This window comes from Lepidochelys kempii, chromosome 1, assembly GCF_965140265.1.
Source record: "Lepidochelys kempii isolate rLepKem1 chromosome 1, rLepKem1.hap2, whole genome shotgun sequence".
Lineage (NCBI taxonomy): Eukaryota > Metazoa > Chordata > Testudines > Cheloniidae > Lepidochelys > Lepidochelys kempii.
The window spans coordinates 234,016,632-234,040,547 of NC_133256.1; the positions used below are offsets into that span (position 1 = coordinate 234,016,632).

Genomic DNA, 23,916 nt, shown 5'->3' on the forward strand with positions numbered 1-23,916 from the left:
CACCCACTTAATTCCCTGCAAAGAGTCCGTTACCTGGGTTTTGTGTGGAGAAGAGTGAATTTCACCCCATATTTTTAAGACAAATGTTGAACTGTATTTTCAGACCTATACACATTCTAAGAAGATTTTTTACAGTCAAACTTGGATAAAGGTGAACATTTTCAAAATGGATGTTCAATTACATCCACCCACTCAAACATGTTCACTTAGGATGGATTTCTATATGGAACTCCCCTGCTGGTCAAAATCCCCCGGAAAAAATCAATTTTCCTAAAGTCGAGTTTCCTTTTCTGGCCAGTAGGTTGTCTGAATTAAATAGTCGCTATTGACAAAATTATCTTTCCTGGTTTGTACCGAGACCATTCCTCTCCCTCCATTGGCTATGATGTTTTCATCTTGTGGAACGTATCTTTTCTTTAAGACGAAAAGGACCGCAATACTCAAAAAAATGGACATGGTGCCCAACACCATGGTTAATCCCAAATATATGTATCTATAAAAAAAGAACCTCAATCAGTCTTCCATAAAGGTAATACACAATTAATGCCTCAGATACATCTGAAAGAATTCTGCAAAAGGGAGTCATTTATAATTCCGATAAAATTGGTAAAACTGAATGAATATGGTGTTCATACAAGGTGCTGTTTAACACCCTGAGTTTTAGCCATATATCAGGTACAGCATAGGCAGTGGCAGTATGAGCTTCCCACACACTGAATCTACCAATGTCCTTCAGTGGGAGAGAGCGAGGGAAGTTTCTGGAGAGACCATTTTTAAAGGCAAGAGGAACGTTTACAACTCTTCAGCAGCCAATTCAAGCCTTAGCAGTTTCATCAGAGATACCAACAAGACTGGCATTTCTGTGACGCAGGCATTTATTATGAATAATTATGAACTATTATAATTATTTGTTACTGTTTTACAGAAACACCTGGAGTCCCCAAATGAAAATGGAGTCCAGCCAGTTTCCTAATCTTTCTCTTTTTTTCCATAGGACTATTCAAAACAGGACTTACTCCTTACCTAACTTCTTGTCTCCTCAGTTGTGAGACCTACCAGCAGCCCTGTTTCCTCCAGGTCTCCTTTTTACCAGAAAGGAGGAGACTATTATATGCCAACCCCATTTCCCAGCATGTCTTGCTGTTCTAGTCTCTAACTCCTAGATGTTGTTCCATAGAACATCTCTGAGAATGTCACCGTCCTGGGAAGAAATCAGTACTTGTACTGAACTTAGGCTGGTCCTTAAAGAGCTAGCACACCTTGTTACAGGCTTTTGTGGCTCCCTGGTCATAATGCCTTGTTGTGATCCAGCTCTGTATTATCCCAATGTGCAGCAGCAATTAGCTACCAGAGTCTGGTCTGCACTAGAGCTAGTAGGAAAAAAAACTGGGGAGGGGGGGAAGGGAGAGAAAGAGATGTTTCTGAAGAAAATTTAAACTTTCTATAAAAAAGAGGGGGGACTGAATAAATACCAGTCACAAAGTGCCCCAAACTGAAAAGTTTCAGCCCCAAATAGCCCCAAGCCAAAAGATTTTTGATTTTCCATCATTTCCCCCCCCACACACACACACACACTTTTCTGGTTTTTGGGTTTTGCTTTTGAGAAAAGCAGATACCTTCCATGATAATTTTTGTTTAATTAAAAACCCAACTGTCCATCCAAAAAAGTTTTGACCGGTAATTTTCTACCAGCTCTAGCCCTCAGTGTGTAAACATAGTTAAAATATGTGAGCTGAAAGAATGAATTCACCAGATCTCTTACCTAAATGCATTAGAATCATATAGTCTACACGCTCCTCTTCCCCCACACCTTTTGCTTCCCCATTTCAGGCAAGTGGTGTCTATTGACACTCCAAAATATACTGGGGCTGGGACTCCTGCTTTAAGTATTAAACAAACAAAGAGCATTAACGTGACTTTTGCATAAAATATCATTAATTGTATATATTTATTAACAATATGATACAGTACTACAATGTACCCAAATGAGATGAAATGTAGAACCAAACTTACCAAGAACTCTTATTGCCAAAGTATAAATGCCTAGCGCAAAAGATTTGAGTTGTGGTTTGATACATCTTAAAAAAAAAGAAATGATTGTTAAGGTGAAATAAAGCACTAATTACAAGGGGAAGGCCTCGATTTTCCACTCAGTTATGACAGTTTTACTTTGAGGTAATGCCATTGATTTAACTGACACTGCAACAGGCATGAATTTAATGGATGGCATGAAAATCAGGCTTAGGAATTCCTAACGTCTAACTTCAACAGGAAATTTCAAGAAGACAGCAGTGCATCTTCAAACTGAAACAACTTCTAGGAGTTACTCACACAGCGTGGGGAAAATTAGCTCTGCAAACACACAGCCAAGCATTTTAAAAGCCTTTTGACTCAACGTTGTGATGGCTAGTAGTATGGACATAGCTCTGGTGTAAGTAAATGAGTTTTGCAGTCACAAGGACTGCAGGGTCATGCCCATACATACATAGCAAACAAACATTCTGACCTGGAACCCGCAAAGACCTTAAGCACAGGCTTAACTTTAAACTGTCATAAATATAAAGGGAAGGGTAAACCCCTTTGAAATCCCTCCTGGCCAGGGGAAAGCTCCTCTCACCTGTAAAGGGTTAAGAAGCTAAAGGTAACCTCGCTGGCACCTGACCAAAATGACCAATGAGGAGACAAGATACTTTCAAAAGCTGGGAGGAGGGAGAGAAACAAAGGGTCTGGGTCTGTCTGTAGTCGTCTTGGCCGGGGACAGAACAGGAATGGAGTCTTAGAACTTTTAGTAAGTAATCTAGCTAGGTACGTGTTAGATTATGATTTCTTTAAATGGCTGAGAAAAGAATTGTGCTGAATAGAATAACTATTTCTGTCTGTGTATCTTTTTTGTAACTTAAGGTTTTGCCTAGAGGGGTTCTCTATGTTTTTTAATCTAATTACCCTGTAAGATATATACCATCCTGATTTTACAGGGGGGATTTCTTTATTTCTATTTACTTCTATTTTTTATTAAAAGTCTTCTTGTAAAACACTGAATGCTTTTTCATTGTTCTCAGATCCAAGGGTTTGGGTTTGTGGTCACCTATGCAAATTGGTGAGGCTTTTTATCCAACATTTCCCAGGAAAGGGGGGGTGCAAGTGTTGGGAGGATTGTTCATTGTTCTTAAGATCCAAGGGTCTGGGTCTGTAGTCACCTAGGCAAATTGGTGAGGCTTTTTACCAAACCTTGTCCAGGAAGTGGGGTGCAAGGTTTTGGGAAGTATTTTGGGGGGAAGGACGCGTCCAAACAGCTCTTCCCCAGTAACCAGTATTAGTTTGGTGGTGGTAGCGGCCTGTCCAAGGTGTAATATTTTGTACCTTGGGGAAGTTTTGACCTAAGCTGGTAAGGATAAGCTTAGGAGGTTTTTCATGCAGGTCCCCACATCTGTACCCTAGAGTTCAGAGTGGGGGAGGAACCTTGACATAAGCATATGAATAGTCCCACTGAAATCAATAGGACTATTGATGTGCTTAAAATTAGGCATGTGTCAAAGTGCTTTGCTCTACCTGATACATGCACTTCCTCGTGTTAATGGTAGTTAATAATACAATTTATTAATGTCTTGGCCATCCTGTTAAGCATATGTAGCTCAAAAAGAAGGCTGAAGCTAAATCTGTACTGTGGATAAATAATGTTTTGGAGTTTAATCCTACAAGGTACTGGGTGCCTCCTGAAAGCTAAGAAGAACACACAAATTCCACTGAAATCAAGGGTTGTGGTGCTCAGACCCACTCAGGAACTGTTTAACTCCTTGTAGGATTAATCCCTTTCCCCACAACTATGGGCAAAGTCACCTACGAAGACTCATTATTTTCCTCAAAACCATTTCCAGACTATTATCTAAGGATGGCAGCAATGACATACCGCAAGAAACAGTCACCTAGTGTCTTGAAAAGACATTCCAGGAAGTCGTCCCTTCAATGGGTATTTTAAAAGAATTTTAAAGCCTCTTCAGAAGATTCTCATTTACACTACGACCCATCATTTACACTGCTCTGACTGACTACTTTCAGGCCCCTTTAGACGGCCACAGCAGTGTCAAGAAGCCTTAGTGTAAATGATAACCTGGCCCTCCATCTATTTAACTAACGCTCAAAAGTACACAAAAAGCCTGCATCAAAAACATAACTGAGAAGTATCCAAAGTCAAAAGAATTTCTTAGCAACCACATTTATAGGCCTGATTCTCAAATGCCCTGCCCTTGTGCAGTCATTTACACCAGTACAAAAGTAGGTGTAACATTAATAGATCAGAATAATCTCATATTTTTACACTCACATTACACTGGTGTAAATGATGACACAAAGGTTCAAAGAAATAGTGAATCAAGCCCCATCTACAAATAAAATTAATACATTCAGATGCTGGAAACCAAGAAAGAGAGATTTGGTATCTGAAATCTGCGTCTTTATATTTAAATTGCTCCTTTATTTAAATTATTCCTTATACTAAGGAGTTGCTCCAATTTGACTGAAAATTTCATCAGAGCATTTGTTTAACTAGTATATCAGCTCCTCAATAGAAGCTATATTTCCCCATGTACTGAAAGCCAGTCCATTCAGAGATGACTTAGGGGACCCTTCTTCACTTAATAACCCTCTATTAATAGCATGCCTTTTCTTAAATTACTCCCGTTTGCATTTCATTAATGCCACATACCTTCAATAGTTTCTAAAGTCCTTTGGCAATCCTAATTAGCCTAATACCTTTAAAGGAATACTACAATATATGAATCAGTCACTGGGCATAAGCACATTTCACTGATTTTAATCTTGTACACCCTTGAAGTAAATGTCACTAAATCTTAAAGTCTTGTAGGGATTTAGCTTCTGCATTCATATGGCACATTTGGATCTCACATTTCATATTTCTGCCAGTTTGTACCAAGTACCAGAGCCAACTTTTAATGTTAGAGTTGGCTGAAAATGCCAAAAAAAAAAATCATTGGCAAAACGGTTGCTTGAATGAAAACTGCAGATTCACTTGGGCAGTAATTTTGTTTCTAAAGTGCACATATTCGCATTCTGTGAACATAAGCTCATTTTTGTTTACAAAAATTTGCTTGGAAAGCCAATCATTGAATGATTTTCACAGTAATGAGCAAGTTCATAAAAATTCAAATGTGTTTGGAAATGATTCGTGAACAGACAAATGAACTGATTTATTTTTTAAAATTCATTCATTTTGTTAATTTTCTAGGGGCCAGATTCTGATGCCCTTACCAATGTTGAGTAGTTTGCAATTAGTCCCATGGGTTTCAATGGAATTACTCACAGAGTGAGGGCATCAGAATCTGGCTCACAATAAATTGACTAAATTAACTGATTTTTTTTAAATAAATATAATCCATTTTTCTGTTTACAAATTATATGCAAACAAAGTTTTGTGTATCAAGTTTTATCTTTTGATTTATATAATGAAAAGGTTTTTTTTAAAAAACTTGTAATTATTGCTGAAAGCATTTCAAAACTGCTCCATATAGATAATTGAAATTGGAAAAATCACATGGTAGCAAATCTCTAGGTGTGTGGAGTCCAGGCAACTTCAACCGACTTCAACACAGGGAGTTCTATCTTCTTCAGATAAGAAATATAGATGCCTTTGAGTTGAAAATTTAAATGGTGGCTTAATAATTTATTACGCTGAGCTTTTACATTTCCTATACTCATTCCAACAATGACCAGTGCTCGTTCTGTACTGGGAATTTTTTGCACTTGGTGTTGCTACACAAATGCAAACTCCCCTCTTAGATGTGCTGTCCTGCCGCAAGAAGGGGTTTGTACTGAGGCAGCTCACCCTGGTTTGAAACGAAACTGGTGCAAACAAACAAAACAAGAATAGACAGGGTCTTAGTGATATTGAACCTGAAATCATCAATACATCAAGATTTGAGGCAAAAGCATGAGTCATAAACCCCTCACTTGTATGGGCAGTCATTACTCAAGTGAGTGGTTGCATTAACTGAAGAGGGACAACTTGCATGAGTAAGGAGAACTCAAATATATTCTGATAAGATTGTTCTTTGCCAAAGTTATTTCCTGCAACAAAAGAAACCATTGGGTTTGAAGTAGTTCTCTTGTGAGCTCCAATATTCCACTGGAAAAATACTGGTATTTCTGGGATTATGCTAGAATCACACTTGAAATTATGTTACTTCAGTATCTCATGGTACCATTTTTGCATAAAGCCCGATATTCAGAGTATTTCCAGCTTTAGCACTGTCTGTCCAGGATGATACTTAAACTCTTGCAATGACAAAGGCTCTATGTCAGATGAGTTTCAAAAGTTGGGACAACTTGAAATACAGTCTGACACCCGCCGCACTCTGTTACCTAGATGTTATTTTTTTTGCATTTTGGAAGCTAGGCAAGGGAAGCTGAAGGGAGTATGGTCAAAGGAACTGAAGAGGAAAGCTTTCCAAGAGGCAGTGAGATTGATGCCTAAAATGTAGGTTCTTGGAAGTCAGAGAGAGCAGACTGAAACTGAACCAATCAAGATTATACACAAGTCATATTATATCCCCCATATATTTTCTAAAAATTAGCTTGCAAGCCTCTATTCAGTACTGGATAAGTCATGGTGCCACTGGCCCACTATTACATATGACTGTCTCTGTGAAAGGCAGTTATTGATACAATTAAAAAAAATTCAGATAAATTCTACTTTTGTAATGTTACTTAAAAGATTTTTAACTGATAATATGGAATTACTCATTTGTCATGAATCCTAAGGAGAGGATCTGAGTGAATTTTCAGCTTCTAGTTTGATCCTAGTTCTAGGTTCTTTTGTAATTATTTAATACATACACACACACATTTAAATCAATGGCATTTGTGGGTATTCAGTACCTATGAAAATTTGACTAACTATGCATACACACAAGGCTTGAGTCTCATGTACACTAAGGTCATTTGCTACCATTCTGGCAGTTTAAAGGGCATTTAAAGTTATGTAAGTTTCCACGACCAGAGCTATAAGAAGTGGCCTTGGTGTAAATGAGAATCAAGCCCAGAGTATTATATTTTATTAATAACAAAGTAAGCATATGTACTCTGATGATAAACCTAAATATGAAGCTATTTGTATAATCTAATCAGAAGCACAATGTAGCTTAGCTGGTAGCATTTATATTGCTATACACAATTTTGTCAGGATGCTTTTTAATGGTTAAAAAACATTCTGAAAGCTCTTTCCGCTACCTTTAAGATTTGTCAGAAAGGACACCCAAGATTATGAATGAAGACAGAAAATGGATTTTAATATCACCTTGAAAACATTTGCCAATATGAAAAAAAATGATCTCTATTTACCTTAGAAGTAATATGTATCCAGGTGTACCACCTATTGACAAAGTATATGAAGTGATGACTGATATTACCAGAAAATACAGAAACATTTTTGGACATTCCTTTCCTTTTTGACATGCTCCCATCACTGCTGAGGAGCTTCTTGATGGAGATGCTGTAATTCCCAAACAGCTGCAATTATAAAATACCTGGAATATAGCAGGTAGAAGTGTATGTTTATTGAGATTGCTAAGTATAGCAGAGGAGTAAGGGAAAATGACCACCTAAAATGTTACGATATTGTACACTGTATTTTTCCAGACCCTTGGACAGTCAAAATCTGTGTGCAGTCCAAAACTAGAGTTAGTCAAAAGTCTTCCATTGAAAAGTTATGGTTTTTGCTTTAAAAAAGTCTTTTTTCTTGAAACAGAAATTTCCAAAGAAATGTCCAGTTACTGACAAAATATTTCAGGTTTTTGTTTAAAACCCCCAAACTGATAATGGTTTTGACAACTCAAAAATATTTTTTTTCCCAAATACGATTACATTTTCAATTTATGAAAAGCAGAACATTTTCCACGAAAACACAAAAGCATACCCTAGAAAGTTCTAATCTTCTGTAGCACATTGCTGAAACCCAAGAAACTTAAGGAAACTCATAGATACCTACTTTAAAAAGAATTGCAATTCAATTACTATAACAGAGCTAGCGAGGCTAAGACAGACCAAAGCACCATAAATTATGATAGAAAAGTTTCTTACAGTGGTTTTTCCGCTTCCATTGGATGTTTTGCAACCAGCAAGACAAGCCGACACATAGGTGATTCCATTTTCCCCACATATAGGATCCCATTCACTTTTTGAACATATGCATCCCGAATTGCACTCAGAAAAGAGGGTTTGTTCATAGCTAGAGACCTGTTTCGTTCTGACAAAAACCAAAACAAACCGCAGAAACAAAATGAAATGCTGTTTTTCAGCAGCTTTAAGCAGAAATGTCTTCAAACCCTGAGTTATATTTTCAGGAAGATGCACCTGAGTGTGGCCTTGTATCTTTAGTCTATTGAAATGTTTTCTTTCCATTTCCCTTTACAAATGTTTTCTCTCTGCTACCAAACAGTATTCTACAATATGCCATGCCTATTAAAATACAGCATATGTTTTAGTAAAGGGACATTGTTAACAAGTGTTTAACAATGTGTATCTCCTGACAGATTATTTTTATTTTCTAAAATATTCATCTGATACATCTGGGGCACAATGCAATTAAACAAAATTGGACCCAAACACTCAGAACATTGGTCACTCTGATGGCAAAGGGGGAAAATCATCCCTGCCGAAAAGCTATTGAAAAAGAGGTGGGAAAGTGATCACAGATGGATTGATCTAAGTTGAGGACCTGACCCTGCAGCCACTCGATCTACAGACCTTCCTTTGACCTCAATGGGAGCATCACTCATGGAGTGGCTGCAGAAGCCAGCACAGAAAGCCCATCTAGAAAATCCCTGTGGTCACCTCTGCTGCCACAAGCATAAGGAAGCTTGTGCCTGCAGATCTCAACTGCAATGGTGTGAAAAGTGGGAATGCAGCCACTTCCACGTACTGTGCTGACCCTTTCCATCTTTGCTCCATGGAGGGCTCTCAGAGGTGGGGACTCAGTAGAGTTTCAAGGAGGATGGGAGTGACAACTAGTCAAGTTCAATTGGATTCGTCTATCGAAACCTGTTGGGGAAACTGGTATAGATTATTGCAGACAGAGTGTGAAATCTTGGCCCCATTGAAGTCAGTAACAAAACTTCCATTTACTTCAGTGAGGTCAGGATTTCACTCAGAGTGTCGAGTAACTTGCACTATTTCACCCTCCGCAGTTTAAAATCTCCACCTTGAAGGGATTTCTACAGTGGTCCTGCTGGGGGACCCCTACAGCTGGCATGTCCAGAGGCCAGGGGTATTCCGCAGCACACAGAAGCAAGGAACACCGATACAGATGCCTCTTGGCTCGTTTTGCTCTTCAGCTCTCCAGGGATCTGTGGATTAAAAGGGGTGGGACCCCTAGCTTTTTGTGAGAAGCAGCACAGCTCTATTCCCCAATCAGAGAATTCACAGGAAATGTCATGAATTTCGATACATCTACACAGGAATAACCTGCATCGAGAATAATAAGGGCTTGGGCGCTAAAAACAATTACAGAGGGATTCTGGGCTCTGCTCCAAATCCCAATGAAGTCAATGGAAAGACTTTGGTTGCTTTGGAGTAGATCCCGGGTGAGTATATTCACAGAAAATGTGAATACCTTGAGGAAGCAGGTTGCTTTAAAATGGAACTTTGCACTCAACGTTGCACTTTCCAACATACCCTTCATAAGACACAGTCAGTCCTGCCACGTCTGAGTTCTCACAGCCCATTGCAAATAATGAAAGTAGCAAGAGGTAACCAAAGAAGGATGATCCCAAGGACAGCCTTGCAGCCCCCAAAACATTAATCCTGAATTTTTTCATGATCAGTCCTCCTGAGAATATCCCAAAGGCCACAGCAGGAATGTTGATGAGACCTACAAACAAATGAGAAGAATTAGTATACACATAAACTTTAAGTAGGAGGACCTTTAACATCAAAATTGTACGGCATCAGCTACTCACTGATTATTATTTTCTTGCAAATTGATTCATTTATGGTGCAAAATCAACATGCCAATGGAATGCAACACAGACTGTTAAATCAGTGTTTCAGTAGGCTTTTACATTCCATCTGATGTAAAGTGCTAGATGGCTACTAGTTATTATTTATTATTTATTTATTATTTATTAATTTATTATTTATTTATTATTTATTAATTTATTATTATTTATTTATTTGTTATTTAATTATTATTATATTTCTGTTTCTGTAATGCATATGGACCCCAGTCCATGCTAAACTTTGTATAATGTAAAACTTGATAACTTCATAACAGGACATTACTAGAAGACACCTTAACAGATAACTAAATACACCAGACTCTCACTAGAACACGCGATTTGGGATCCATGCCAAGTACCGTGTTATAGCGGGGACCGCATTAAAATGAAATTATATTTTTGTGACTGAAATTTCAGTACAGGTATATGTTGTTTTGTATTTGCAAGCTATAGCAGGCTAATGATAGCATCAAAACTCGGAACTGTCGTGAAAAACGAGTCTACAAGACACAGTACTCACCACAGGCGTCAGTGGAAATTGCATTTTGAAACGGAAGCGATTTTAATAAATTCAGTTAAATGCTTTGTGTGCTTTGTTTCGATTGTCCGCTTTCAGGTGCCATGAACTTCCATCTTCGCGTATGGAATGCCATAGAGAAACATCTATCTTCGCATATGGAATGCCATAGACACATTTATTTACACTGTATATATAAATATGTATATAGAAATTTTTGTAGCGCTAATTACCTTCACATCCATAAAGTATAGAAAACCTTAGAAAATAAACTCATGCTTGAAGGAAACAATAAACGAGAAAAAAAAGTGTTGCTTTATTAGAGATTTAAAGTAGACATGACAATAAACTAGTCTAGTTTTTCTTTAAAAAGTCGGTGAGTTGCTTTTGCTTCTTGCTGCTGTGCTGCTTCCGCTTAGCAAACTGCAAAAGACTACGTAGCTGCATAATTTTTATAGGCTCAACGTCTTGCGTCTCAAACCATCTCAAAGCAGTCTCTAAGCCGGCTACGGTCACAGCTGACGTTGGAATGATGTCCACTTCATCTTCCTCTTCTTCTTCCTCGGCGAAGGCCAATTCTTCAGCTTCTGGAATGTTGTTTGGTCGTACAGCCTGAAGCATTTGGTCATCCATTAAATTCTTCTGCTTCATCGTCGCTTCTTATCCAGGACTCGATATTTTGTGGCAGAACAGCTACCCCAAGCCCAGACAGTTGCTGGGACAGCTCCTGCATCCACTCCATGTCTGTTCTTCCAACTTCCTCCTCTGTAAATCCCTCGAAGTCGAATTCCTCGTCAGACTGTGATCTGCTTTCTTCATTTTCTTCCAGGAGCAGGTGGCCAAATGACTCTCTCAGTCACACCATCCAACAGCAGTTTATTGTTTCAAAGCGTAATAAATTCTGGGAATCACCACCAATGTAAAAGAAGCCTTTTATGGTCAACTTCTTCAGAAAATCAGTGACAGACAACTCGCTTTCTATCATTTGTCATACCAAGTTCTGTTGATAGTGCTGCTTAAAAATGGTGATAACACTTTGATCAAGCGGCTGGATTTTGGAAGTTGTGTTTTTAGCTAAGTATTCAACCTGTATTTTACCGTCACAGGCTCTGAGTCTTTCAGCTGGAGGATCCGCTGGACAGTTGTCTAGTAAAAGAATGGTCTTTTCTTCTAAGCATTTTGCCCACAAATGCTTTCGCACTGAAGGGAGAAATTTGGTGAAAAACCACTGTTCAAAAATCTCACTTGTCATCCAGGAATTTTTGGATTCTTGTAAGAAAATTTGGAGTTCTTGTAAGAAAATGGCAGGCAATTCACATTTACATGATGAAAGCACTGAGGCATGCAAGACTTTCCAATGCACAATGGTTTTAATTTATGCTTGCCTGTTGCATTCACACAAAACAATAAAGAAAGGCGATCTTTTGCCTGTTTATATCCTTCTTTCTTATGTTCATCTGTTCTGACATCCAGGGTTTTATCGGGCAACATTTTATAATAAATTCCTATTTCATCTGCATTGTAAACCTGTTTCTCCGAGTAACCCTCTGCCTGTAAAATTTCCCTTAGCTTCGCAGGATACGATTGCACGGCGTCAGCGTCAGCAGAGCGTTTTTCTCCTGAAACTGCAATCTGAGAGATTCCATGTCTTTTCTGAAATTGCCATAGCCCACCTAAACTCCCCTTAAAATTTGCCATTAAGTTCCTGGTCAAATTTTTCCGCTTGCATGGCTATAAGCGGACCAGATTTGGAATGCCTTTCTGCTGTTCTTGCACAAACCACATGTACACCGCAGAATCAAGATCGGCATCATTCGCTAAAAGGGCTCGTTTTCTTTAAAGGCCATGCTCTTCATCCAGGTTATGCATGTAAGTTCCAAGCTTGTCAGCATTCTTTAGCCATCCACGAAAGGTGGACTCATTAATGCCAATATCGTAGCTAATCTTTGCCTGGGTTTCGCCATTTCTAAGACATTCAATAGCGTCCAATTTCTCCCTCACTGAGTAAGCCTTCCTTTTGCCCGACATTTTTCTAAAGATAAATACATTTTTATTACATTACATTTGTATGGCGTTCTAGGCCTACAGCAATCGTCTTAGGGACTTGACTAAATTATTTCAGTGATGCAACTACACACATGCATGGCGATGATGGTAGAACAAAAAACTCATACATACCTTGGGGAGTTCTGCCCAGGGGAAAATCTTATAGAAATATGACGTTGATGCTTTTTTAGCAGGCTAACTCAGTAACGTACACAATCGTGGACTCAATATTTTGTGGCAGAACAGTTACCCCAAGCCCGGACAGTTGCTGGGACAGCTCCTGCATCCACTCCATGTCTGTTCTTCCAACTTCCTCCTTTGTAAATCCCTCTAAGTCAAATTCCTTGTCAGACTGTGATACAGTATATGTGTCTTTCCTCCAATGATCTTGTATGAATGATAAGGTAATGAACACCAAGGTCACTTAAAATTCAAAAAAATTGTACTATACTTAATTTTGGGATCCATGGCCGCGACTGCGTTATATCTGAATTTGCGTTATATAGACGCGCGTTCTAGCAAGGGTCCGGTGTATACTATAGAAACACATCACTGTGATGTCCATGCTTATTTTGGACTGCCTAGTTTTAGAAGGAAAAAAATCCAGTATCTTATTCTGTATGGCATATCAGAGATTTCTATAATAGGAACCCAGCAGTGTGACAAAAGGAGGTATGGTTAAATGGATACTCCAGATTCATAGAGTCTAAGGCCAGAAGGGACCATTATGATCATTGACACTGACCTCCTGTATTACCCAAGCCATAGAACTTCCCCAAAGTAATTCCAATCTTAATTCAAAAATTGTCAGTAATGGAGAATCCACCATGAATCTTTCTAAACAGTACCAATGGTTAATTACTCTCATTCTTAAAAATTACGCCCTAATTCCAGTCTGAATTTGTCTAGCTTCAACTTCCAGCCATTGGATCATGTTATACATGTCTCTGTTAGATTGAAGAGCTCATCATTAAGTATTTATCCCCATGTAAGTACTTATAGACTATAATCAAGGCACACCTTCACCTTCTCTTTTTTAAGCTAAATAGATTGAGCTCCTTGAGTGTATCATATTTCTAATCCTTTAATCAGTCTCCTGTCTTTTCTCTAAACCCTTTCCAATTTGTCAGCATCTTCTTGAATTGTGGGCAGAACTGGACACAATATTCCAGCAGTAGTTACACCAGTGCCAAATACAGAGGTAAAATAACCTCTCTATTCCTACTCAAAAATCCTCTGTTTATGCATGCCAAGATGGCATTAGCTCTTTTGGCCACATTGTTACACTGTTCAGCTCATGTTGAGCTGATTATCCACCACAACCCCCAAATCTCTTCAGAGTCTCTGCTTCCCAGGATAGAGTCTCCCATCCTGAAAGTATGATCTACATTCTTTGTTCCAACATTTACATTTAGCTGTATTAAAACACACACTGTTTGCTCGTACCCAGTTTACCAAGCAATCCAGATTGCTCTGTATTAAGTGACCTGTCCTCTTCATTATTTACCACTCCCTCCAGTTTTTGTATCATCTGAAAACTTCATCAGCGATGATTTTATGTTTTCTTCCTGGTTACTGATAAAAATATTAAATGTCGTAGGGCCAAAAACCGATCTTTTCAGGACCCCACTGGAAACAGATACACTCAATGACGGTTCCCCTTTTAAAGTTTTATTTTGAGACCCATCAGTTAGCTAGCTTTTAATCCATTTAATGTGTGCTATGTTAATTTTATATTGTCCTAGTTTTTTAATCAAATTGTCACGCGGTACCAAGTCAAATAACTTATAGAAGTCTAAGTATATTACGTTAACACTATTACTTTTATTAACCAAACTTGTAATCTCATCCAAAAAAAGTTAAAGTGAGTGTGACAGGATCTATTTTCCATAAATCCATATTTACTTGTAGTAATTACATTATCCTCCTTTAATTCTAGTTAGTTATTGAATCCCATATCAGCCAGCTCATTATTTACCCCAGGATTGATGTCTGACTGACAGGCCCATAATTACCCAGGTGGTCCCATTTACCCTTTTTTAAAAACTGGCACAACATTATCTTTCTTCTGATCTTCTGGAACTTCCCCAGTGCTCCAAGACTTATTGAAAATCAACATTAATGGTCCAGTGAGCTCCTCAGCCAGCTCTTTAAAAACATAATTTGAATTTTGAATAACCACAATAAACGGATTGCACACGGTCAACAGACAAAGGGCCAGATCCTCCCAATTTTCTGCTCCAGCTTAACAGTGGAACTGGTTTATTGGGAAATCCCCAGGGTGGAATGGGGCCAGCCCTAAGTCATGCCCTCGTAGTTCCTAGTATAGATGGTATGTTAGAGCATGACTGGAGTACCTCTGAACTTGACTACAGTCTCAGCTCCCAGAACAATCCTTTAGGGGGCTTGTTGCAACAAGGTGAAAGTAAGAAGAGCTCTGAGGTCACTCTAATTTACACCAGGGGCCAGATAGGCAGCCTCAAGACTAGGGGAACGTAAGGGTGGCACAGGACCATCTTTGACGCTCACCTACTTGGGTCCTGTGTCAAGCGGCGCTCAGACAAACCGGAAGATCAAAGAGCTATTCAATACTTTCAAAAACATTCAAGAAAAATGTAAAGAGAACATCATAAGAGATCATGGATACATAAACAAAAGTGAAATCCACTGGCTAAATTTTTCACTGCAAATTATTTTCTCGGTTCTAATCTAAACGACCATATATCAAGTCTTTTTTCTTTTTAAAGGGTTGTCTATTTTACAGCCATTACATAACACTGATATCTAGTGATATTGACCTGAAACTGTTTTTACAAACAGAAGCAAATTTTTTAAAAAATATATTCATACAATAGTTCATGTTTGGGATGAGATCATTAGGGGTTTTTAAAAAACTATTTCAAATTATTTGTTTAATAAAAAAGGTTCACAACTTTTAAACCCCATGTATCTGCTTTTAAGTACGTCAGAATCCTATTTATTCATTTTCTTTCACATATTTTGGTTTGATTTGTACATGAGAAACAAAGCAGGCTTTGAAGACAGCTACTAGATGGCCCATTAATTATTAGAATAGATCTTATTCAATCCAGTAGAAAACAGTGGTATATATTATATGAAAGACAATATTTTCCATAGCTCTATATTGCTCAGAGGTTTACTCCATACATACAAGTAATACCTTCACTGTATAGCTTGTACGAATTATATGTTTGCCACTGAATTAGAAAGCATTGTGATATATTTGAATTGCATGTTTCTTTAAACATTCATCTTTACAGGAAACTGTATGAATTCACTGATTTGAAAATGAACATAGTGGAGGTAAGCATGCCTATCAATAGTTTGTAATAAACAGTTAAGTATAAAACAAGATAAAGCTAATTTCTGCCAGAGCCTATAGGAAGACAGTTAATGAAGGGTGGGATTTTCAAAAGTGTTTGGTGTGGGCCTAATTCTGCTGGCATTGAAGTCAAAGATAAAACTCCCATTGGCGTCTCTGGCAATAGAAATTTGACAACTCAGTGCTTCTAAAAATCCCACTTTAAGATTTTTAAAAAGCAGTGTTTAGAATGCTGAGCTAAAAGAGTCACTCCATGATCTTATTTATATAGGTCTGTCATCCCACTACTCTCACCTTGTTAGTTCTACAAAAAGTGCCGGCTCTCATTTGTGGTGGCAGCTCTAAACCCTAGCGGGTAAGCTCTCTGGAGCAGGGACCATGTCCAACTGCGTTGTGTTTGAGCCTCATCTTTGGGAGTGGTACAAACAATACTTAAAAAGTAGCAAGACTTTGCCTAAAGAATGCATCAGGCCCCTTGGGCTGAATAGGAATACTGCAGTGCACCTTTGTACTGTAACTATTTAAACACTTCCAACTGTTTTGAAGTTGCTATACTTCAGCCCTCTCACAGCCTTTGCTAATCCTGATATTTATCAAAGGAATTCAGGCAGAGATCCTCAGGAAGGTCATTGTTGGCTACCTGGACCACGCTTTTTGGCAGGGAGGAATTCAGTGATCTGCCTTATAGTGATGGCCATACAGCTAGAACTCTTTCAAACACGGCAGAGCCACATAGCCTTTGCCAAGCATTGTTCCAGTACTTTGTGAAATTAGATGGGTATTATACCTAAATCATTTCACACATAGCTGAAAGCTTAGCACTAGGAAAATCTTTATATACAATGCAAACTACTGTATTGCTTATATGAATTGTTTTGAATGCTTTTCTGGCCATCACCTTTACTTATCTACATTTCTAGGGGTCTCATGTCAGGAAATTCCAACTTCTATCTTTAAGGAATTAACATAGCACAATGGATCAATGTGGCTTTTCCACATATGCTGTGCAACCAATGCTGTCTTGAGGTCCATGAAATGAAGACAGTTTTTTCTGTATTAGATCCGATGAAGTGAGCTGTAGCTCACGAAAGCTTATGCTCAAATAAATTGGTTAGTCTCTTAGGTGCCACAAGTACTCCTTTTCTTTTTGCGGATACAGACTAACACGGCTGCTACTCTGAAACCATCCTAAAGATATTGCCAAGAAATGAGGGCCTTTGTTTTTTATTTCTCCATTTGAACTAGATATCTTATAAATAATAGCAAAGGCCATGTCCCCCAAAATTGCAGACTGCTTTATAGTCAATCATGTGTTTGTCTTAAGTATGCATCAGAATGCATCAGCTCAATGAAGGAATGTAAAGCCATGTAAAACAAACATGTCAACTTCCAGACTCTCTAGTAAGAGAAATCACATAGCAGCAGATGCCTTAATGTAGATTTTGACCGAAGCAATATTAGGTGGATACAATCTTATAGACATCGTGCTAGAAGTGGATCTTGAGCAGGAATTTGAATGGTAATGGCTTTACAGAGAATATCCCAGAGGGCATCCCAGGTGCAGCCAAATTTAACCATGACTCAGTATGATTAATGGCATACTTTTATATTATACCATATTGCACTCCTAGTCCAAGCAAATGTTAAACACAATTATGAACTTTAGAATGTGCATGAAGAAGTGCCTCCAAGGTCTATACAAGGACAGCACTGAATATCTAGGCCATTGCAACTGGTGTACTCTTTTCATGACAGGCTCACTGTAACAAGTGAAATAAAATGAAATAACCAGGGATTATCCCCACTCCACCTGTGTATGAAAGATACCTTGTCTGGTGGATCTACCCCTTTCTGTCTGAACAGGGACAGTGCTGCCCCAGCTCCAGCAAGGACTCTCTGCAGGGTCCAGGGTCCGCCTAGGGCATAGCGATAGTTTATGGGTGGGAACATGTGTTATCTTCCTTAAGTCTCATGGAGAATGCACTATAACATTGATACAACCTGGAAATGGTGGGGGGGAGATGAAGTCAGCAGTAGGAAGGTGTGATCTGGAACTGGAGAACAAGCAGCGTAGCACAGACCAACCGGAAGGCAGCAGGAAGAGGTATCTTACAATAAGAGCAAAGTAGGACAACTGAGAGACATACTGGCCTGATGCTGAGTCATGTCACTGTGGCTCACTTCAGCATCACTTATTCTTTTCTTTTTAACATTCTCTTACATGCAAATAACTAAAATTTGTAGGTATTTTACAGGAGGTAAATACGAAGCCCAGCTGGTTTTCTTTATCTCCGTCCATTAATTGAGAATAACATTATTTAACTAATTGCTTAGATTATTTAACTAAATTCTAGAGATGTTATAGCTACTCTGTGATTGGGTCCTGTGATGGGACACCTGCCCCACACTGGCCTGAGAAGGTTAAAACCAGTCTAGGGAGGCTGAGCAGCAGGCAGCCAAAGGAGTGGCTGCAGGGGAAACACCCAGTTAGGGTGACAGCTGCAGACAATTAGGGCGGTGGCTGGACCACTTAATTAGGGCCTAGCTGGACCATATAAAACCAACCATATAAAACCTGCTGACCAGAGCAGGTTAGTCTGCTGCAGGGAGTCCTAGGGAGAAGATTGGCTTCCTAGAGGGCTCCTGCCAGGACTTACAGGCTTGAGGCCCTGGGAAGAGGGCAAAGGAGCTGGAGGAACAGAGGCTGTGGGGAAGTGGCTCAGGGAATAGAGACAGTGAGCTGGAAGGAGGAGGCAGCAGGATGCTGTTTTTTGCAGGGTCCCTGGGCTGGGACCCAGAGTAGTGGGTGGGCCTGGGTCCCTCACACTAACCGCTGAAAGAGAGGCCTGGCTGTCGACTGGCAAGCCACCATGAGGAGTGGCTGGACTCTTGCCGGAGGAGTCCCCCGGAAGAGGGGGAAACCAGATGGTGACATGGTGGGAGGGCCGTGCCAGAAAGCCGACACCAAGAGAAAGGAGCAGTAACAGGTCTGCAGTTGGAGGTGAGGACAGGAGAGCCACCACCACCTGGGGCGCAATTGCTGGGGCTGAGCTAAATCCTGAAACACACAGCAGGAGGCGCCAGTGTGGTGAGTGACTCCCTACCCCACTTTCTGAACTTATGCACATTTTGTTGGAATGGGAAGTCAGGAAGTGAGCAATACTTATAAATATATATTTACGGAAAGTATTTTAAAATTAATTCCTGATTTACGTTATTTTCTTGTGATTGCCTGATATTTTTCTTTTATATTTTCTGGAAGAAGGATAAGTAAACCAGAAATGTCAACAATCCCTTGCAGCAGCTCTTGCATACACTTAAACTCAGAATTAATTAAGTGCTAAACTCAATGGTAAAACAGATTCATCTTCAGTATCTGTTTTTTTAAAATTTTACAAGGGAAGCAGAAAGTACAATCTTCAGAAGCATTTTTTGCCCATTTCTGTCTACCAGTTGGCAATCCATTTTTAAGGCACCAAGAAGTTGACTTAACATACCTATAACAAAATTTGTTTTTGAAGATGATTGCCCATACTGTTGCTCAATATATTTTGGTTTATATGTTACCATGCCAATTAAAGAATTGAACTGAATGATGCTTGCACACAAATATAGAAAGTAAACTGGATTTCCGAAGAGGTTCTTCACTGATGGCAGGAAATCTGCAAACGAAAATGCTCTAGGTTAGTGAAAAGCAAACTGGAAAAATAATAATTAATATGAATACTATTTTGTAATTCACCTTCCCATCAAGGACCACAAAAGGCTTAATAAAGATTAATGAAGTCAGTTCCCCAGCATTGCTGGTAGATGGGTATGATCCCTATTTTACAGATGGGGGTGCGGGGGAAGTGAGTAACAAACTTTCAAAAATGGCATTTTGTTTTGAGTGCCTCACTTTTTTTGGTATTCAACTTTAGACAACTAAGGACCTGATTTTTCAGGTGCGCTGAGCACCCACACTTCCCACTGGCTTCAACTGGCTTGACCCTATATGGGTCAAGTTGTCTTATTCAACTGTTGAGGCACCCAAAACTAGAGACCACTTTTGGAAATCTAAGGCCAACAAAAAAACAAGTCTGTGGAATAGCTGGAATTAGAATCCAGATCTTGTGATTTCCCCCACCCAGTGCTTTAACTAGACTGTGCCCCATCCCTACTTTGATCAGCTGTGGTATATATTTTAGAGATGGATGAACCTTAAAGGGCAGAGAAGTTTGGATAAGTTTCAATCTGCTTCTGTGGAAACTGCTTCTACAGACTGTCACTCTTTGACTCACACATATGCCAGAGCAGGGATCTCAGAAGGCAATATTTTCAGATGATTTCACAATACGTTGATTTCCAGTTCTCACTGATAAATTTAAATGTTAATTTAAACAGTAATAAGTCACCAGGACCAAATGGTATTCACCCAAAAGTTCTGAAGGAACTCAAATGTGAAATTGCAGAACTACTAAATGTGGTATGTAACCTATCATTTAAATCAGCTTCTGTACCCAATAACTGGACAATAGGTAATGTGACACCATTTTTTATAAAAGGCTCCTGAGGTGATCCCAGCAATTACAGGCCAGTGAGCCTATCTTCAGTACCAGGCAAATTGGTTGAAACTATAGTAAAGAACAGAATTATCAGACACATAGATGAACACGATTTGTTGGAGAAGAGTCAACTTGGCTTTTGTAAAGGGAAATCATGCCTCACCAATCTATTAGAATTTGTTGAGGAGGTCAACAAGCATGAGAATAAGGGCGATTCGGTGGATGTAGTGTACTTAGACTTTCAGAAAGCCTTTGACAAGAACCCTCACCAAAGGCTCTTAAGCTAAATAAACAGTCATGAGATAAGGAAGGTAGGTTCTCTCACAGGTCAGTAACTGATTAAAAGGCAGGAAACTATGCGTAGGAAAAAATGGTCAGTTTTCAGAATGGAGAGAGGTAAATAGTGGTGTCCCCCAGAGGTCTGTGCTGGAACCAGTGCTGTTCAACATAGTCATAAATGAGCTGGAAAAAAGGGGTAAACAGTGAAGTGGCAAAAATTGCACGCAAGACAAAATTACTCAAGATAGCTAAGTCCAAAGCAAAGAATTAAAAAGGGATCTCGCAAAACTGGGTGACTGAGCAACAAAATGGCAGAGAAAATTCAATCTTCATACATGCAAAGTAATGCACATTGGAAAATATAATCCCATTTTGTATTGTATAAACCCAATACAAAATGATGGGATCTGAATTAGCTGTTACCACTCAAGCAAGATCTTGAGTCATTGTGGATAGTTCTCTGAAAACATCTGTTCAGTATGCAGCAGCAGTCACAAAAGCAAACAGAATGTTAGGAACCATTAGGAAAAGGATAGATAGTAAGACAGAAAGTATCGTAACACCTCTATATAAATCCATGGTTGCCCACACCTTGAATACCACATGCAGTTCTGGTCACCCCATCTCAAAAAAGATACATTAGAATTGGAAAAAGTACAGAGAAGGGCAACAAAAATGATTAGGGATATGGAATAGCTTTTGTATGAGGAGAGATTAAAAAGACTGGGACTTTTCAGCTTAGAAACGAGACAACCAAGGGGGAATGTGATAGAGGTCTATAAAATCATGACTGGCGTGGAGAAAGTAAATAAGGAAGTGTTATTTACTCCTTCACATAACACAGGAACTAGGGGTCACCCAATGAAATTAATAGGCAGCAGGTTTAAAGCACACAAAAGGAAATACTTCTTCAAATAACGCACAGTCAACCTGTAGAACTCATTACCAGGGGCCTAAACTATACCAGCGTTCAAAAAAGAACTAGAAATTCTCATAGAAGATAGGTCCTTCAACGGCTATTAGCCAAGATGGTCAGGGATGCAACCCCGTGCTGTCGGTGTCCCTTGCCTCTATTTGCCAGAAGCTGGGAGTAGACAACAGGGAATGGATCATTCGATGATGGCCTCTTCTGTTCATTCCCTCTGAAGCATCTGGCATTAGCCACTGTCAGAAGACAGGATACTGGGCTAGATGAACCATATGTCCTCTTTTGAGGCATGTTGGAAAAGCACACAAGCAGCCTTTCTTTCAATATTTTTATATTTCTAGCAAAAGGTAGGCATGACAATAAAAGAGAGAATATTTACTAAGCTCTTTCAGGCCCCCATTAATTTCTCCATCTCTCACCTTTTTCCCCTCCCTGTCACAAACAGAGGGATTTAATTCAGGCTTTAGCCAAAGTTTATTATATCCTTGGCTTGTTCCTAACCTTAATGTAAATGAGTGGAACTCATTCTAGCGCATGAGTGTTGCATGCATTCACTAAATAAAGAACAACCACAATTCTTCTATCATTAGGTAGCCAAAATGCTGCAACATCCCCAGGTTTATTTCACTTTGATCCAAAATCCCAGTTGTTGCTAGTGAATAACTGGGAATTCTCTTGCCAACTTGCTGACATAAATTCCTAGAAATTAGAGGGAAGGGCATTAGGTTCAACTGAAGTGGTGTGGTTTGGTCTTTATAAATAAAATATTTGTATGTCCTGCTTCCATACAAGCAGATGCCATAACTTTGCCTTTTCCTGCATTTTGTTCAGCCTGAGCGTGCTCATGTGAGTAGAAGCCAATTATTTTCCCATTCGTTTTTCTGAACATGGTGCTTGCACTCACCCTCAAGATTTTACAGCACGGGTTTCCAAGATTTTACAGCAGGGGTTTGCAAACTTTCTGTAATGTTGGCTATTTTTTGAAGGTGGGTGGGTTATAGGTCCCTTTTCTATTGGGTTTGTTTAAACATACAACTTTTACAGGGAAAGATCTACCCTTTTTGCAAATTCTCCCCCAACAGCCTCAAGGATCACTTCAGGGTTACAAACCCAGCTGGAGAAACTGCCATAGGAGATGAGGGCTAGGAAGCAACTAGAGGGCCCCTTTTGTTCATATTTTTAATCCTATGGTGCCATTAAGCCAATATCAACTCTGAAGCCTTTAAACAGAAGTCAAGCCTGAAAGGTAAGGAGTAAAACTAAACAGTTATAGAACAAACTGTGTTTACTTGCCTTTCGCCATTTCAAGTATCTTTACTTGCTGTTCATAAGATCTGTGATGCTCCTTGTTATCTTCAATAATGAACTTTGACTGCTCAGAGGAGGTACTGGAATCCTTTCTGCTTTCTGGTCTTGGCAGGTGCTTTGGTAAGAACCAGAATGGGATGGCAGCCAGAACACTTAACACACCTGCTATTAAATAACCAAGCCACCAAGCTCCTACCCATCTGGCATCATTGTGAGTAATTGTTATATTGTCTGTGGTACAGGGGGGGAAAGAGGGACACATTTGCATATTTAGTGAAAGTTTAAGAGTAAAGCAAATTTTGGAAGGTACCTCTCCCAGTAGAGATTCTTATTTCTTCAACAAAGCCCCAGATCTCTTTTTCCATAATCACCATCCCCACCCACATCCAATACTTTTCTGACAGCTGTGGAGTACACCTCCCTTTAGAAACTATCAACACTGTTCCTTAAGTGGTCGGAAAGGTTGCCATTGAGGCATATAACCATAATGCTGCCACACCTCCCATGCAGACTAGGAGTTTTTCTTTTGAGTTCTCAGATTTCTGTATAATTTGTGATTTTGGGATAAATGTAATCAAAATTTATATCACATAAAAATCCCAATTGTATTTTCTCCAGCACTGACACGAATAAACAATTTATCTACCGGTAGGATTTAAAAATATATAATTGTGCCATGTGTTTCTATCAGTGTTCATATTCAAACTCTGATCCTGTTCATGACAGGTGCTAAGCAACTTCCGATTAAGTCAATAAGAGTCGAAGGGGCAAGTGTTCGGCAGTTCACAAGATCAGTCCAACTGATAGGACATCATCTTATCACTAGAATGGATTTCAAAAATACAGCAACAAATAATAGTTATTTATGCATTGCTGTTTCACTCCTGTCCCAGTACAGTCAGGACAAGGAATTCAAAACATTCACTAAAAGAGTCTATTAAGGA

The 23,916-nt window shown here is 39.2% G+C and overlaps 1 protein-coding gene across 1 annotated transcript in view; it reads right to left on the reverse strand.

Annotated features, from left to right (window-relative positions):
• Positions 1-211: 211 nt before the first annotated feature.
• The window catches only part of SLCO1C1 (solute carrier organic anion transporter family member 1C1), a 47,024-nt gene continuing 23,319 nt past the window's right edge, over positions 212-23,916 (reverse strand). The window contains exons 8-15 of the mRNA XM_073329749.1: positions 22,958-23,203; positions 19,411-19,575; positions 9,685-9,880; positions 8,092-8,257; positions 7,354-7,538; positions 2,014-2,078; positions 1,763-1,880; positions 212-493 (exon numbers count right to left, since the gene is read on the reverse strand). Coding sequence (XP_073185850.1) covers positions 271-493; positions 1,763-1,880; positions 2,014-2,078; positions 7,354-7,538; positions 8,092-8,257; positions 9,685-9,880; positions 19,411-19,575; positions 22,958-23,203 — 1,364 coding nt within the window. The 3' untranslated portion in view covers positions 212-270. The remainder of the gene's footprint in view (positions 494-1,762; positions 1,881-2,013; positions 2,079-7,353; positions 7,539-8,091; positions 8,258-9,684; positions 9,881-19,410; positions 19,576-22,957; positions 23,204-23,916) is intronic.